Here is a 17,190-nt window from a genome sequence, read left to right on the forward strand (position 1 = left end):
AACAACCTCATGCAGGTTTTTGCGTGGACATAAGTTGAACTTGTAGCATTGAAAAGAAAAATGTCTTAAGTGCAAACACAGTCATGAGCATTGCTTTGATATCCTGCAGTGGGAACGTTTGGAATTTACTTCATTTTTTCCTCCCCCTGCAGATTTTTTTAAAAAAATACAATGTCTAATGGTTATGAAGACCACATGGCCGAAGACTGCAGGGACGACATCGGAAGAACAAATCTGATCGTCAACTACCTCCCTCAGAACATGACCCAGGATGAGCTACGAAGTCTGTTCAGCAGTATTGGTGAAGTGGAATCTGCAAAACTTATTCGGGATAAAGTGGCAGGTGAAGAAACAGAGCCATTTTTGTGTGTGTTGGGCGGGGGGGCGGTATCTGGGGCAGTCCCACCAAGCCCTGTTTCTTAGCCAGGAAGTTTCATTTTTATCTCAACTCTGTTTTGCTCCCTTCCTGGTGTAAGATTGGCTGTAGGTTCCCAAAGGAGGAAAAATCCATCCTGAGATGGAGAATATGTACAAAACAAGACAGTGGGAGGGGAGGGAAGATGAGGAGACAGGAAGGAGAAACGGGGATGCTGTGAGAGCTGGAAGGGGCATGGTTCCAGCTGCAGAGGGACCCTAGCCAGTGTCCTGCCTGGGGCAGGCCCAGCCCATCTTCTCAGGCAGTGCATTCAAGGTCAGACCTGCAGCAGAGCACTGAGTCAGTCCCCTGTGGGCAGCCCTTCGCTAGGTTTGGGCCACCCTGACTCTCTGTTCTCGTGCTGTCAACTTGAACATCTGAAACTGAGCTTGAACTCTCACGGGGGTTGGAGCAGGGGAGCAGAGGATCATGGGTGGGCCGTGGATTTGGCAGGCAGGCAGGCGCAAAGCTCCACCCTCCCACAGCGCCTCAGTGTCCCCATCCACGAAGTGGGGGTGGTGGCACCTGCCTTCCTCACGATGCTACCTACTGCCTAAGGGTTTGCAGAAGGCCAGTACCTGGTAAGGCCCTCTGTAAGGAGGCCTCTGTTCTGAGAGCAAGGTTGCAAGGTTTCTAGAGAGAAATGTGAAGAGACCTGGGGCTGTGAAGCACTTGCTTTCTTTCCTTCCCAGGGAGGTACGTTTGGGGAGCCCTCCTTTACCTCCCTCTCCCCCCTCCTCCCCCTCATCTCTGTCCAGCTCTTCTGAGGAATGGCCAGTCCTCTCAGCAGTGCTCTGGCTCCCACCCTGGCTTGTAAGATCTTGATTCCCTACACTGAAAAATAATTTCAAGTCAAAAGTCATATTTATTATGGAAATATTATATTGGGTTGGCCAAAGAGTTCGTTCGGGTTTCTCTGTAGCATCTTATGGAAAAACCTGAACTTTTTGGCCAACCCAAGATTTAAGTTTACATTAGAGTAATTCTATTGAACCCCATGTACCCATTGTCCTGTTTCATCAACTCTCAGCATTTGCCAGTAACTCTAAGATGCCTGTCCCCAAGGTGAGTCCCGTAGAGGCTGGCTGACCACGGTACAGGGAGTTAGTTCGTCAGAGGAGGATTTTGGTTTTTTGTTTTTAAAACAAGGTTTTGTTTTTATTTGATTGTTTATTTGGCTGCACTGGGTCTTAGTTGCAGCATGTGAGCTCTCAGTTCCCTGACCAGGGGTTGAATCCGGGCCCCTGCACTGGGAGCTCGGAGTCTCAGCCACTGGATCAGTAGGGAAGTCCCAGAGAGAGGACTTTGAACTCAGAGTCCTTTAATGATCCTCCAAATTCTGAGAGTCTGCAGTTTATTACATGTCTTCAAAATAGGGGCTTTAGATAATACACAAAATTGAACAGTGTTGGAATGTCAGACAGAAATTCCTCTCTGTCTCCAGTTCCAGAAGACCATCCTTAATAAGAATCCTTGTTCAGAGAGGTTTTAAAGTTCTTCTGCGCTGCTTCTGAGTCTTGCCTTTCTCCTCTTGTGTTCTGGCAGAAGGAAATTTTCAGTCCCGGCAATATTCCTGACTCCTCTGTCTCTTGGCTTGTTGGCGTTTTTCAAAGGCATTAGAGCTATGTTAATAGGAACACCTAGATTTGGTGAGATGAGTCCAGAGAGAACTGGTTTTGAGAACCAGTGAAATCAGCACAGGCATGATTTGGAAATTATTTCCGTTCAGAAATAAAGATTTTCTGCTCTCTGGGTAAGTTTGAGTGTAATGCATTGGGAGTTGTAGAGTAGATGAGCCTGGGTTGACATTTCAGCTCTGCATCTCCCATCTTATAGTTCTTTATTTAAATTTAAAATATATATATATACACACACACACGCATATATATCTATCTATTTATGATTTGGTTGCTCCAGGTCTTAGTTGCAGCATGTGGGATCTAGTTCCCTGACCAGGGATCGAACCTGGGCTTACTGCATTAGGAGCGCAGAGTCTTAGCCCCTGGACCAGGGAAGTCCCTGCTGCTGCTGTTGTTTAGTCTCTCAGTCGTGTTGACTCTGTAACTCCATGGACTGTAGCCCGCCAGGCCCCTCTGTCCATGGGATTCTCCAGGCAAGAAAACTTGAGTGGGTTGCCATTTCCTTCTTCAGGGGATCTTACTGACCCAGGGACTGAATCTGAGTCTCCTGCATTGGCAGATTCTTTACTGCTAAGCCACCTGGGAAACCGCAGTCCTTGCTAGTAGTTCTTTAAATTGAATGAACTTAATTTTATGGAAAACTTACCTCATTCGCTTTTCTCCTCTTGGCACCAGTGTGTGATAACTTCTTCAAGGCTGGTTCTCACTCCATCTTGTCCTCTGTTATATTCCTCTGGTGAAGCCCTGGACATGGTTACCTTTCTCAGTCTGCTTTCTCCCAGCCTGGCTCAGGTACCCATCCCAAAAAGACTCTTGCATCATGGCAGACAGGCACCTTGTCCAGTCAAACCTCAGCCAAGCTTGCAACATGGACATCTCCGTGCCCTACATGAGCCATTTCAGCACATATTCTCCCCTCAGGCCCCGATTCCTCTCGCGTAACAGCCATTTCACCTGTGTCCTAGATCCCTTCCCGTCTCAGCATCCAAAGAACCTCAAGTTATGCAAGTACCTACTTTTCTGGGTCTTTCCAGGATCTGCCACCAGCATTCAAACACGCTCCAGTCTCTGTTGTCTTTAAGAGTCCTTGCTCGATGCCCGGACCCCCTGTAGCTCAGGGTTTCTCCACTTGATGTTTGAAACTGGGTAAGTCTTGAGGGAGGGCCATCCTGTAGGTTGCTTCCCTAGCCTCTGCCCTGTAGGTTGCTTCCCTAGCCTCAGCCCTGTAGGTGCTGGGGGCGCCTTCTAAGTTGTGAAAACCAAAAGAGGTCCCCAGAAGTGCAGAATAGCCCCCAGATGAGAAGCTCCTCTGGCTGACATCCACCCTCTGCTGTTCACGGAACCATGTCTTCTGTCTCTTCCTTACAGAAAGAAGCTTCCTCTTCCCTCAGATTCATGAGCCTGGCTTTCTCCTACCTCTGAGGCACCCATCCCACTTTCTGTCTCTCTTGCAGCTCTTCCCAGCCGTTGACCTAGGCAGTCCTTGACTTATTCCTTAGCCTCCTCTTCTTCCTAGGCCAACACTAGGGTGAGTGGATACACCCCTGAGCTTAGCCTGACATGCAGCTGTGCCACCTCTCTTGGCAACCAGAAATTCTTCCAAGCTCCAGGGCCTTCAGCCTCTCAGTGTTTCCCAGACTGACCTTGAGTCTCCCACAAGCCAACCGCTTGTTTCCCAGGTTTCCATCTTAGCCGATGGCACCACTGTCTACTCAGTGGCTCCAGTCAGAAATCTAAGCATGACCTTTGACCTGTGTCCCTGAATGTTTCCATCCCTTTTCCGCCGTCCCTCCTGCCATCACCTTAGAGCAGGCCACATCATCTTCTGCCTGACTTGCTGCTTTAGGCTCTCAGCTGGCCTTCCGTGCTCCCTCCAGACCATGCTCCTGACTGTGACAGTGGGATCTCTAGCACCCCAGTGACAGTAATGTGTCCTGTCACTCACCTGGGCCCCATTTGCTCTGGGATGTCTTTCCTGGCCTGATCTAGTTGACGATACAGGCTCCTCTGGGTCCCCATGGCAATCAGCCAGCATGGGTTTCCACAAGGCACTGAAGTTGGAACTTGCTTATCCAGTAGGTCCTTATGGTTCTCAGAGGCATGGACCCTCTGGTATCCCCAGATGTGACATAATCAGTTTTTGTGGAGTGAATGAATGACTGAGTGGGCCTGGGGCTGGGGGAGAATGCAGATCGGCATGGGCAGTCATTCATTCAGCAAGCCTCTTATGAGTGCCAACCAGGGGCCAGGCACTGGGGGTGGGAGGCGGTGGGACAAGATGGTGGCTGGATGTGGGGATGTTCAGTGTGCTGGCCTCGAGATACAGAGTGTTTCTGACCAGCCGGGCCCCTCCTGTTTTGTTGTTGCCTGTTCCATCCACAGTCACTACTTGGCCTTACTGTGCAGCCTGCCCTGCTCTCTGTCCTGGTATCTAAGCCCGTCTGCAGATGTCATGTGGCCCGCGGGGCACCATGACCAGTCTGCACCCTCCTGGACCGTGTCATACTGGTTACTGGTCACTGGTCCACAGCCTTCAGCCTTCCCACTCAGCTTCTGTCTCATTGGCTTGCACTTCTGGTCAGGATAGAGCCCACACCCCAGCCTGTGTTTCCAAGCCTCCTTGAGACCCCTCACCCCTAGCCACTGCAGCCCACACTCACCCTCCTCTTGAGTGGGATCCACTGCTTGTCATCTCCCAGACACACCCTCCTGCCACACTCCTGTGACTTCAGTACTGCTCCCTCCGCAAAGATACACTTCCACACCCGTCCAGCTGACCACTTTTTTTCTCAATAGAAATCATCTCCATCCTTACAGAAAAAGAGTTTAACATGAGACAAGCAGGAAGAAAAGTTTAAATTACGCATAATCCCACTACTGTTAGCTTTTTGGCTCGTGTCTGTCCATAGCTTTTTCTTTACATATTTATGGTTGTGAGCAGTCATGTGCTTTTACAGAAATCGGTTTGCACCTCCCAAGCTGTCTCTTCCTCCTCTATCTGTGAACATCTCTCCCTGTCACTGGACTTACGCTGTCTTGTGGTCACAGTGGTTACAGGCTATTCTGAGTTTATGACAGGTTGTAACTGCTTTTCTATAGCTACAAGCCCCACTGAGGTTAATACCCTGGCACAAATCTTGGCTCACCAGTTATTTCTGTAGGCAGTCTTCCTAGAAGTGAACCCTCAGAGGGGAGAGCGGGTACTGTCTAGAAGCTGTTGACCCGTATTGCCAGCTGGCCCTCCAGGGGCTTTCCGGTTCACATGCCCTCTGCTTGGCCCTGGCATCCTTGATGCCGGGCAGGGTTTCTCACATCTTAAGTGAAAAATGACATCTGAGTGTGGTGACAGTCTGCATTTCTTGTGAAGTTCATCCGTTCTGGCTGTTTATACTCTTTTATGTAAGAACTCTTTTTGTCCTTTGCCCATCTTCTTTCCTTTGGGGACATTTGCTGTTTCTTATTTATTGCCTAATTAATTCACTCATCGCCCCCAAGACAGAGTCTCTCCCTCAGTGATGTCATCCCTTGAGCCCCCGTGGGCCTTTAGAGAAAGGACTCGACTGCACCCCAGTCTCATGCTGCAAAGGAGTGCCCTGTCCATGGGGTGCTCACCTTCCTCAACTGGGCACCCCAGGTCAGCATGAGGAACACTGAGGGGTTAAAACATGATGTCTGGCTGCTCTGGTCTGCAGAAGCAAGGTGAGATGCCGTGGAATTGTCTTGTAGTCTTAACCCTTGTCTAAAAAGAGAGGAGACATTTGGAAACAGGAGGGTCCTGGCCCAGGGGTCGCCCAGCCCAGCATCTGAGCGCTCTGCATGGAGGCGGCCTTGCTTTCTCCAGGGCAGTGGCTCTCGGCCAGCCCCTGAGCATTAGCGGTGCCTGGGGACCAGGAGAAACACGTCCGAGGCCCCACCCAGATCCACCGAGTCAGCCAGCTGGGGAGTTTGAGCCTTTCCGGAGGGGGCAGTGCTGGTACCGGGCAGTTGGAACCCCAAATGAGGGGAGCTGGCCTCCCACGCACCTCCACCAGGCCCAGGGTTTGTTGGCCCTCCTCCCCTGCCTGTCCCCTTTCCGCTAGACTCCACCCTGGCTCTGGCAGGCTTCAGCCGCCTGAAGCCCAGCACCTGTGCAGGATCCACGCCCTGACCACGCTTACCCCAGAGTGCCCCTGCTCGCCCACCAGACCTCAGCCCCCTTGTTCAGGGTTGGTCTCCCATCGCCCCTCAAGGGGGTGAGGGGCAGCCACTGACCTGCCTTCATGGCACTGACTCCAGTGGCCTCTAGGTCACCGGAAAGTCATCTGTAAGGAGCTTGGAAGTGGGGATCCCCACCCTACCCCACGTCCTGGATTCTGGACTGAGGAGCACCCTAGGGAGCTGCATCGTTTCCCCAGGTGGCTGGCGGACCCTGTTAGAGAAATGGTAACTTGGGAAGTGAGGGCCTTCCCCCAGTTGCCTGCTCTGAGCACAGCCCCTCCAGTCTGGCTCTTCTGCATAACTGGCCCACTCCCTTCAGGCACTGCCAGCGGGAGTTCTCAACCTGGGCTTGGCAGTAGAGTCCTTGAGGGGCTTTACAAACTGCTGAAGCTGTCCCTGCTCCTGCCTCCCCAGCCCCCTGTCCTTGGTCCGGGATGTGGCCTGGGCAGTAATGGTTTGTAGCAGCCGTCCTGCTGATTCTAACAAGCGGCCGGAGTTGAGAGCAGTTGGTTATGGTGAAAGAAAGGATGCATGGAGGTGGGCGTTCACCACTGTTGACACTTTAGTCTCCAGCCTTACCCAGTGGGCAGAACCACAGGCTCCCCTTCATTCCTCACCCACCTCCCTCTCGGCGCACAGAGGTGCCCACCACAGAGAGGAGAGCAGACTAGGGGACAGAGCCAGTCCCAGCCCGGGAGTGCTGGTGCTTTAGGGACCTTTGCTGCCAGAGCTCCCTCCCCATCAGCCCACTGGCAAGTCCGCTTGGTGGCTCTCCCTCCTGCTCACCCCTGCCTGCTGGGGTCCTCATCTCACACCTGGTCTGGCTCATGGGTTCCTGTGGTCTCTACACTGGCCTCAGCCCTGCTGCTGCCGTGCTCCACCCAGCAGCTGCCTCCAGGCCAGGCCCCTAACTCATTGGGTTTAGCCGCCGGCCGCCTTTTGTTTCCTAGAGCACTCCTGAGTCGTCTGTGCCACAGAAGCTTGGTGCTTGCTCTTCTGCCAGAATACTCGCCTCCAGCCACCGCAGGGAGCGGGTATGCTTCTCATACCCCCTCCTCAAGGGACACACACTCCTGACCACCTGTCTCCCCTGGACCCGTCCTGTCCATCCTTTCACTCCACCATGGAGATCCCCTGGTAGCACCTGAGTGTAGCTTTGTCTGTTAGTTTCTTGCTCATTTGTTGTCTGACTTACTCAGTGGGATGTGAATTTCATTATGGCAGGAGCTATCCTTGGTGATGATCATTAAACCCCTGGCCAGCCTGGCACGCAGCCCAGCACATAGTGGGTGTTCAGTGAGTACACATTGGCTTGTTGAGAAGAGTGGAGGGGGAGCAGGGGAAGGAGCCAGTGGCCATTGTCAAAAGTGTGTGACTTCCTAGATGACATTGTTAGCTGTGGCCACACGGTGGTCAAGGAGGTCACCCAGGAAGCTCGGATAATAGGGATAAGGGCAAAGGTAGAGCCTTATGGACCATCTTGATGGAGTGAGCAGAGGACGAGGAGCCTGGGGAGGGTCAGTTGGCGTTGCAGTCACATTCTGGAGGAGGTGGCACCTCAGGCAGGTTGGCAGTGCCCAGTGCCACTGAGGGTTTCTGGAGCTGTGTCCTAAAACTCTGTGGGCACACCCTGAGGGCCAGTTGGTGTTGGTGCGGCCGGCCAAGGTGGGAGGGCAGGGAGGAATCGGCAACTGAGGGTGGGGGGCGGGCCCTGTCCAGACGCCAGGAGGAACCAGTTGCAGCAGAAGGCACGAGAACACGGCCTGGCACCAGAAGTGCCAGGAGCCATGGGCACAGGTGGCCCAGCCTTGGGATTGGCCTTGTAGGAGGGGCAGGAACATGAAATGACAGAGAACAGCGAAGAAGATGGCCCGGACAGGGCAGGAGAAAGTAGCCCTTGCAGAATCACCAGTAGTTTGTGTAGCTTCTCTGCCCTGAAGTGGGGAGGGTGTGACTCCACAGGGCACTCACAATGTGCAGGCCGCACACAAAGAGACTGGTGAGACCGGGGTCAAGGCCAGCATCAAACAGGATGAGCCCTGTGGACAGCACACACCCCAGAACGATGGCATGAGAAGGGCTCTTTACTCTGTGACCTTCCTCCTAAAAGCCCAGTATAACCCCAGTCTGACCACAGGAAATCTTCCGACAAACCCAAGCTGATGGAGAGTCTACAAAATTTCTGGACCAGTCCTCACAGCTGTCAAGGTCATCAAAAATAAGAAAGGTGTGAGAAACTGTCCCTGCCAAGAAGAGTGTAAGGATAATTGGCAGCTCATTGTCACGGGGGACCCTGGATGGTGTCCTGGGATAGAAAAGGACATTAGGGGAAAATTCAGGTGGTCTGGCTCAGATGTGAACATCGGTACCAATTCACTAATGTGACAAATATACCATCCTAGGATGAGATGTTACTAATAGGGAACATGGGTGTGGAGTATGTGGGAACGCTGCATCATCTTTGTAATTTTTCTTTAAATCTAAAACATAAAGTATTGTTGTTTGTTTCAAGGTGACGGCAGTGGGTTAGGCTCTCATTAATGGCAGGTCTCATTAATGGCAAGATGAGCCTGGGTTCAGCTGGTGAAGTGGGCAGAGCCAGCTCATCTGCTGTGCAGATCTCTGCCTGCTGGTGGCTCACGCCTTCTGTTTTAATCATCCAGTGGGCACGTGTGTGTGTACAGGACTCGGGGAGAGCAGTCGTCTCTCCTGCTCACCCACTGTCTCTGCTGAGAGCAGAGGCCGGTGCACGGGGTGTGCCCACTGACATGGCGCAGGGAGGGGTAAGATGCGGGCTTGGTGGCCGTTCTCTTCTCGGGACCTCCTCCTGCTCCTCTGTAGGGAAGGCGTCGGGTTCCTCCCACTCTGACCGTCACCCATTGCTTCTCTCAGGGTCTCCTAGAGGCCCACAGCTCCTGTCGTGCCTGGTCGCTCCTGTGCATCCAGTTGGTGGTCACCCCACCACTTCCCAGTGGTTACCTGAGAAGGGGTGGGATACCCTGCCTGTAACCCTGGATTTCTTTGGGAAGAACTGAGGTTTGCACTGGCCTTATGATGCCCCTGGGCATCGGCTGATGATGCTGTCACCGTAGGAGGTGCTGCCAAAGGGGACTCTGGTGGCCAGGCTGCCCTCAGCGCTGGTTACCCCTGTACTTCCTCCTCCTGCAGCTGGACTTTCAGTTCAGGAAAGTGAAGGGAACCGACACTGGGGGGCGCCAGAGCCCAGCAGACCTTCCCACTCCAGCACAGCAGGGGCGGAAAACAGCCTGGACACTGACATCTGGTCATCGGCGGGTTCCCCCCCCCCGCCTGTCCTGTCTGCTGCCGTGACTGTCCTCCACACCCCCCATCCCAGGTCCCCCCCACTGGGGGCTGCACAGAGCAGCCAGCACCAATGGAACAGATCCTCAGCCCTGCTTTGGTGATGGGCTCCCCAGGATGCTCAATTACAAAAGTCACATTTTATAGGTTTGTTCTTTGCAGAAAATGTGCAAGTTTGCCAAGGTGGTGTCACGAATAAACCATCAGTCCAGACTCTTAACTGTTGACCTCTAACCCCTCCTTCCCAGAAGCCATGGCTTTTAGCTCTTGTGTTTCCTTGGTCACCTTCTCTCTGGTCTTGTCCTTTTGAGCCCAGCCAGGTGCAGCCCTGTCCATCCTCTCTGTCTCTCTCTCCCCTCCTTTCTCCCCTACCCCTCGCTGGCTGGCTGGCTCCCAGTGGCTCACTGATGTGCACATGTTCTCCACACAGGACACAGCTTGGGCTACGGCTTTGTGAACTACGTGACTGCCAAGGATGCAGAGAGAGCGATAAATACACTGAATGGCCTGCGGCTCCAGTCAAAAACCATTAAGGTAAAGAGCTGCAATCATCATCTCATTGGTTCCGAGCTGCACAGAGATCTGTGTTGAGCCCTGGCCTTAGTGAAAGACCCAAGCTTTTATCTCCCCATCACTGTCTTGGCACCGTTAGCACAGTTGCCCCTCAGAGCCTGGGCACTTCCAGGGCATCTCCTGTCGGCTTGTGTGAGACCCGTGTCAGGTGGTGACTGTCCCAGCCCTTGTTCCTCTGGCTCCTCAGCCCCACCTGCAAAGGGAGGATCCCCGGAAAGGACTTGCATGGGACCGCCCCTCCCCGACCCCGGTGTCCCTGGCGTGTTGGCTCACAGCAGCCCCCTGACATGAAGACCTCCCTGCCAGTCTCCTCTACCGGCCCAGCACTGCTGTCCTCCTGCCGAGTGTGCATTGGGCCAGCGCCACCTTCCCACTTGGACCTGGTCATTGTTGCAGCGGTGGCAGCACTGCCCATCTGCCCCGGCCTCAGGCTCCCCTTCCTGCCCCGTCCCAGCAGTTACGGTCCTCGTATCAGCTCACTCAGCAGTCACTGGCAACATTTAGGAGTTGCCCACTGTGTGCCACTCAGTGAACAAAACCATTTCCACGCCCTTGTAGGGCAGGCTGAGTATCTGCATGTGCACAGGTGCACACAGGTGATAAATATGACACCAGGTGTGTGCCAAGGTAGGTGTCACCAGTTGGGGGTGCTGTGTCCTGTGGGGGTCTTCTTGATGACTTGAGGTGACTTGAGGGAAGGGAGAGAGCCATGCAGCACGACGGGGTAGCCTGGACAGACTGTCAGAAGCGTCATTCCCTAATCAGGGGCTGAGGTGGGTTCCTGGGACAAGTTGGCGAGTCCTCCAGGCTTCCCCGGACAGACCCTCCCACCTTCCTCTCAACCTGCCATCGCTGACCACACCTTCCTTTTCTCAGTCTCACCCCTCCCCACCCCCAGGTGTCTGTCTTCAGGCTCTGTCCACCCCTGGACCAGCTTTGGGTTTTCCTGATCTTCACTCCGTGCCCAGCCCTGCTGTAGAACATGCCCCCTCTTCCCACTCCACGAGGGACCCTGGCCGGGCTTCCTGCAATAGCTCCTCCTGTGCTGTGCCCACCGGCCCTCACCCACAGACCTGGCGAGGCCCTCATGCCTGAGACAGGCACCCACCAGAGTCTCCAGAGCATCTCCCTCAACCCGAAGCCCCTGGAACAAGGTTGCCTTGTTCAACCTCTGCATCTTCCAGATCCTCAGGTAGCTCGAGGGGCCAGAAGTCTGAGTGCCCTCTGAGGGCCGTGAGCTGTGTGAGAGGGTCTGGTCCCTGCCCCTCCCAGTGCCTGGTGGTCACTGGATCTTGAGTGGTTCTCAGCTTATAGAAGTGTCACCCCAGTCTCTGCCTTCGTCTTCACACGGGGTTCCCCCTGTGTGCATATCTGTGTCCAGATGTCTCCTTTTTATAAGGACCCCCCATCGTTGATCTGGGGCCATCTTACTCTGCTCTGAACTCATCATCATGAATTGGATCTATCACGATCCTGTTTCTAATGAGGTCACACTCCGAGGTCCTGGGGTCAGGACTCCCAACGGGAATTTGTGGGAGGATGTAATTCAGAAGTCTTGTGTTCTTTAAAAACCTCTCACAGGAGGGTTTCCCAAGAATAGGACAGTGGACCTGCCAGAGGCAAGGAAGCAGGTGGTGCGGGAGCTTAAGAGAGGGTTCTGGGCAGTGTCGCGGATCCAGTCGGGCGTGCCTGCCACGGGTGGACGGGCTCACTGCTGCTGTCTTCTTGGATTCTGATTTGACTCTGATCTGGACAGTAGCTGGAGAGGACAGGAAGCTGCAGTAGTCATCAGAGTCCCTGGAGACACCAAGGCTGGAAGGGACTGAAGTGCACTTGGCTCTGAAAGCATTTCCTCCCCGGGCTTTATTAAGAGGTGATCGCAACCACGGCCAGCGCCGGCCACCACAGCACTCCACTGGCACTGGTCTGGGAATGTTCTTTCCCACAGCGTCCTTCACCAAAAGCCGAGGGCAGACCCCACATGCAGCCTGTTCCAGGCGGATCTGCAAGGGGCCAGGCAGGACATCCTGGGGGACAACTTCCTGCTCACCTGGCCCAATCCCAGGAAAGCGCAGAACAGCCTGAGTCCCAGCTCCTGCCTTCAGCCATCCTGCCTGAAATCTGACACGAAACAGTTGGAGTGACTCCCTCTGTCAGGAGTTTGAGCGAGGTGTTCTGTGGGGGGATGTAGACCCAGAAAGTTAAGGTGCAGACATAAGAGTGTGGCCAGTATTCTTCTTGAAGTTGAGACGCATGGCCACGCCCACCTGGTGGCCTCTTTCTCTGAGGGCAGTGCTGCTTCTGCCCCAGGTCTTGCCCCAGAGTGTCCCCAAAGTGCCTCAGGCCTGGCTGCAGCGCAGGGACGCGTCCAGGGGATGTTGTCACTGCTGTTCCACTCTCCCCTCAGGTGGAGCTGGGCTCTGACCACACCCCATTTTCTCCTTTCACCCTCTCTCTCTCCCTGTGGCCTGTGTCTTGCTTTCCAGGCAAAGGCAGTGCCTGTCGTCTCCTTTTCTGGAATATTCCAAATGTGCCTCAAGTGTGTGAGAGTCAGTGAGCGCGTGAACAAAGGGATGTGTGTGGGGGTGTGGCCTCCGTGTGTAGCCCTGCACGCCTGCCCTTCCTGGCAGGCCTGAGTGTTGTGGTGGGAACACATCTATCGTTTGTGCCCTTGTGCTGCCCAGTGACACCTGAGAGGTCGTGTCTGCTACTGTGTTATGTATGGTCTCAGTTTTTTGACCCCCAGGGAGGAGTTCTACTCAGGTCTAACTGCTCCCCCTTCCAGAGCACATGGTTCTCTGCTGCTTCTACCTCCTTTGTCCCCCAGCCTCCTGACTTGGTCATGACTCCCTCAGGTGTGGGGTGTGACACAGTCCTGTCTGCTCAGCCAGAGGTGGAAGGGCTTTGTCCCAGGGACTCCTTGCCCACAGAGGTCTGGCCTTGGCCCCATCCCTCCGTGGCCCACAAGATCTACCCTTCTCTCACCCCAAACGGGAAACACTAAAGACATTTCCTTGCCCCCAGCCTCGGACGTACACACCGTTTTATCTAAACTACTGCAAAGTTCCTATTAGTCTTCCTTCAGTTTTGCAAAACAGAAGCCCCAAAAATCATAGGGTCATTTAATGTTGAGCACTCACCTGTGTTCCCCCAGCCACGGGGCCCCATCTGGACTCCATGTCTAGCTGGCCTGCTGCCTGGTGGGCGTCACACTCCCAGAGCACCCAGCTCTCTCCCCAGCCGTCCTCTGGGCCCCTCCCAGGTAAGACAGAGTCCCCTTCCAGCCCTGCTTCTTGTCCAGAGAGGCCCGAGGCCAAGGTAGGAGCACGGGCAGCCGGGCTTGGTCCCTGCCCTGCCCCATGCCAGCCACGCACCCCCAGACTCTCGACTATGAGATAGGAATGACATCTGCTGCATCATGGCACATGAGGGTCCCTGCCTGGCCCAAGGCGGGCTGCCAGCACGGGCTGCCACAGGTGACCTCCCACAGGGTTGACTTTCCCTCACCTGAAGGTGTAACACCCTCCCTGGATGCCTTGGCCATGCACCTGCCCTAATGCTAGCAAGCGGTTTTGTTTTCAAGGTGTCATATGCGCGCCCAAGCTCTGAAGTCATCAAAGACGCCAACTTGTACATCAGCGGGCTCCCGAGGAACATGACCCAGAAGGATGTAGAGGACATGTTCTCTCGGTTTGGGCGGATCATCAACTCACGAGTCCTTGTGGATCAGACCACAGGTACGGTGCCTGGCCTGGGATGCAGTGTGCGTTCCTCTGGGTAGAGCTCGAGTCTCCTTGGGAAGGCAGATGGCTGTCTTTAGTTACTCCAGCCATGAGGACAGAATCACAGTGAGAAGACATTGGCTTTTGTTTAATGAGGCCAGGAAGGTTGGCGGGGGCGGGGTGTTACGTGACATAAAAGCTGCCCCAACATGAAAGTTGAGGGGCGGCCAGGCTTTTACAGTGAAAACGCTAAGAGATCCTGGCACTATCCACAGGCACCACCCATCCCAGCCTGGACTCAAACATTGCCCTCCTTACTGCAGGCAGTAGGGTGCGGTGTGGTACAGTCTCTTTTCCAGGTCCAGAGTCCCCACCTGTCATTGTCCCAGAGCTCCAAGGGGACTGTTTCTGAGGAGTCATTCTTGAGTCTCCACCACTCAATAACCCCCACCCCGGTAGCACATTCAGAGCTCGAAGGCAGCATGATGTCCTCTCTCAGGCTGTCCTGGCCACTTCACTACCCGCCCTTGGGTCAGCTCAGCTCAGGACACAAGCAGCTCAGGCTCTGGGCTTTGCACACAGCACTCAGGCCCCACCGAACTGAGTACCACATGCCCAGAAGCCGCCCCTCAAGGTGACCATCTGCTCCACCAGCCTTGGGCCTGGGTCAGGCCAGCCACACACTTGGCTCTGTCAGGGAAGCAGTGAGCTTGAGACGTCTGATGTTTGGGCCCCTCGGCTCTGTTTTCTGCAGGAGTGGGAATTTGCTGACCAGCTAGAAAGTAAAACCGCTGCTCCCAGAGCTCGGTGAAACTGATAGACTTGACTGGTCGTTTTTTCATGTTCTTCCAGCACTGAGCATATTCCCCACCTCCTTAGCTGAGGTAGTCAGCGCACACTGGTAGTTGGGCTGCAGCAGCCGTGGCTCCGAGGTGACCTCCCCTGGGAGGCTGAAAACAGACACGGAGCAGGTGGGTGGGGTGTCCCAGCCCGTGGCAGACAAGAGTGGGGGTGCATGTTTTCCCGTATCCTCCCTGAGCTGCACGCTCTGGGGCCCGCAGCCTTGTCCCCAACTCTCCCTTGTCCCGTCTCAGCTGGGTGTGGGCTGGAGCCCAGCTTGGAGAGGGGCAGACAGCTTGAGTCCTCCAGGGCCCCGAGAAGGAGCAGAGGCTCCTGGAGTGTGGTCCCCAGGTGCAGGTCGCTGGCAGATCTGGGTACCCCCCAGTCTGGCACCGACACCCGCTCTGCTACAGGGACATGGACTCCACCCACCTGGCCTTTCTGCCCCTGGCTCTGGGCCGGGGATGGGCATGAGGTGACAATGCCATGTGCTTGGTATAAACCCCTGCGCCAGGCTAGTTCCTGTGGTCCCTCATTTGGCCCCTCCCTTACCTTCAAGTACCAGTCAATCAAGTGACCCTGCTGACTGGTCAGCGCCTCTGTTTACCCTCCTGCACAGGAGCGTCTGAGTGGGGTGTCAGGGGACCTGGAGCGGCCAGTGATGGTGGCCCGCATCCCACTTCTGTGGCCCTGCTTTCCCCAGTCCTGTGTGGACTGCTGGCCTCTGCTCATCTCGGTCCAGCCCTGCACTGCTGAGCAGGGCCCGGCTCCCACTCTGGAGTCCACCCACCTTGAGGGCACCTCCCCCACCCCTGGGCCACGGAGCTTTTGTCCCCAGCATCCTGAGGGCGGTCACTCCTACAGGCGGTTCACTCACCTGTTTGCTGGAGATTTTGCCCTCTTTCCCTTTGCAAGGCTGCTGTCTCCTAGATTTTGGGAGACCCTCAGGCCTCCCCACCAGCTTCTGCCACTTATATGTGGGCCCCCACTCCACACCCCTGCCTGTCTTTAGGAACTTTGCAAGAAGAGGGTGCAGGAGATGTGAGGAGCCCCCAGGGCCTCCTCTCCACAGCCCTCCCCTAGGCCGGAATGTGACGCTGGAGAGTAGAAAGCAAGCCCGTGGGCCTGTGGGCTCCCCTTCTCTGCTCTGGAGGATGCCACTGCTCAGTGCTCCTCTGTTGGGACCCTCTGGAGCCCAGCAGCCAGGCCGCGAATGACACAGAGCAAGTCTGCATGTCAGGTTTGCTTTCGTGTGACGTATGTTTTAAAGAAACAGAGACGCACTCAAAAAACCTTAACCCATAATTTTTTAAAAAAATGGCCTGAGTAATTAAAAAGAAAAAAACAGATGGTCTGGTTAATTAAAAAAAGAAAAAAGAAAAAAGAAAAACCATAATTTCTGAGCTGACAGAAGTGTTTTGTTTTTTTTTTTTTTCCTTTGCTTCTTTATACGTTGTAATTAATGACTTTTATAGTTGGCTCATCTAGAGATGGTGCCATTTAGTGGTCTCTGCTCTTAATCCAAAAACTCTAGAGGAAAAATAAAAACTCATCTTTAAAATGTATACATTCATCCAAGTATTGAGTTTATATTCCCTCACTTTAAGTAACTTTCTTTTACTTGGGTTTTCTTGCTTTCACTTGGGCAGTTTTCATTTGATAGTCATTTTACAAAACCAGACAAGGAAGCCACACTTGCACACACACACTCTCTCTGCTTGATCGCAAGGTCTTCCTAAATAGAGTGAGACTGTCCCCTGCAGGCAGCTTTCTGTGGGAGCCAGCCAGCCGTGGCTTCCAATGAGATTTGCCTGCAGTTAGATCTCGTTCGGGTTCCCATCTGTCTAAGCCATCGTTCGTGTCGTTAAAGAGTAAATAAAGAGTGTATGCCAAGTACTTGTTTTCAGGTGTTCCTTCTGAACTAAAATTTTAAAATGGGCTCAGGCTCTAGACTGCGCCTGGCACATGTGAATCTCCGGATCTGGTCTCACTGACTCAGTGAGCATCTCTGGCTATGTCCATTTAAAGTTCATACTTACATAGTCATGGAGCCATGGTGGGGGCAGCCTTGAGACTGCCAGGGGCCACTGTGTGGCCTCCCAGGGTGCTGTGCTGGGGGCGCCCCCAGGAGGAAGCATTTCCCGGTTGGAAAGTTGGGGTGTGTGCTTTAGGACTTGGCATTCACAGTATGTTACAGTTGTGGCAGAAGAACCCCTGCCTGAATGCCCCTGACTTCCGTCTGCTTGTTTACATGGGGCCCACGATGTCTCTTCCCAGTCAGAACAGAGCGTGGGATTCTATTAGTAGGCCCCGAGGGGACACCACTTCTGGCAGTAGAACTTGTCATTGCTGCCCCTGCCTGGTATGCCTGAGTCCCCCACACCCCTCCTTGGCCCCCACCCTGGGCCCATCCTGGGGACTATCGATGGGACCCTGTGGGACATGGGAGCCAACTTGGGGGTGTTCCTTACACTCACTTAGC

General features: G+C 54.3%; 1 protein-coding gene across 1 annotated transcript in view; it reads left to right on the forward strand.

The window, feature by feature from the left end:
- Positions 1-127: 127 nt before the first annotated feature.
- ELAVL1 (ELAV like RNA binding protein 1) overlaps positions 128-17,190 on the forward strand; it is a 22,813-nt gene continuing 5,750 nt past the window's right edge. Inside the window, exons 1-3 of the mRNA XM_010828273.1 lie at positions 128-343; positions 10,004-10,107; positions 13,730-13,883. Of these exons, the coding sequence (XP_010826575.1) occupies positions 172-343; positions 10,004-10,107; positions 13,730-13,883 (430 nt within the window). The 5' untranslated portion in view covers positions 128-171. The remainder of the gene's footprint in view (positions 344-10,003; positions 10,108-13,729; positions 13,884-17,190) is intronic.

Source organism: Bison bison, unplaced genomic scaffold (genome assembly GCF_000754665.1).
Source record: "Bison bison bison isolate TAMUID 2011002044 unplaced genomic scaffold, Bison_UMD1.0 scf7180017864492, whole genome shotgun sequence".
Lineage (NCBI taxonomy): Eukaryota > Metazoa > Chordata > Mammalia > Artiodactyla > Bovidae > Bison > Bison bison.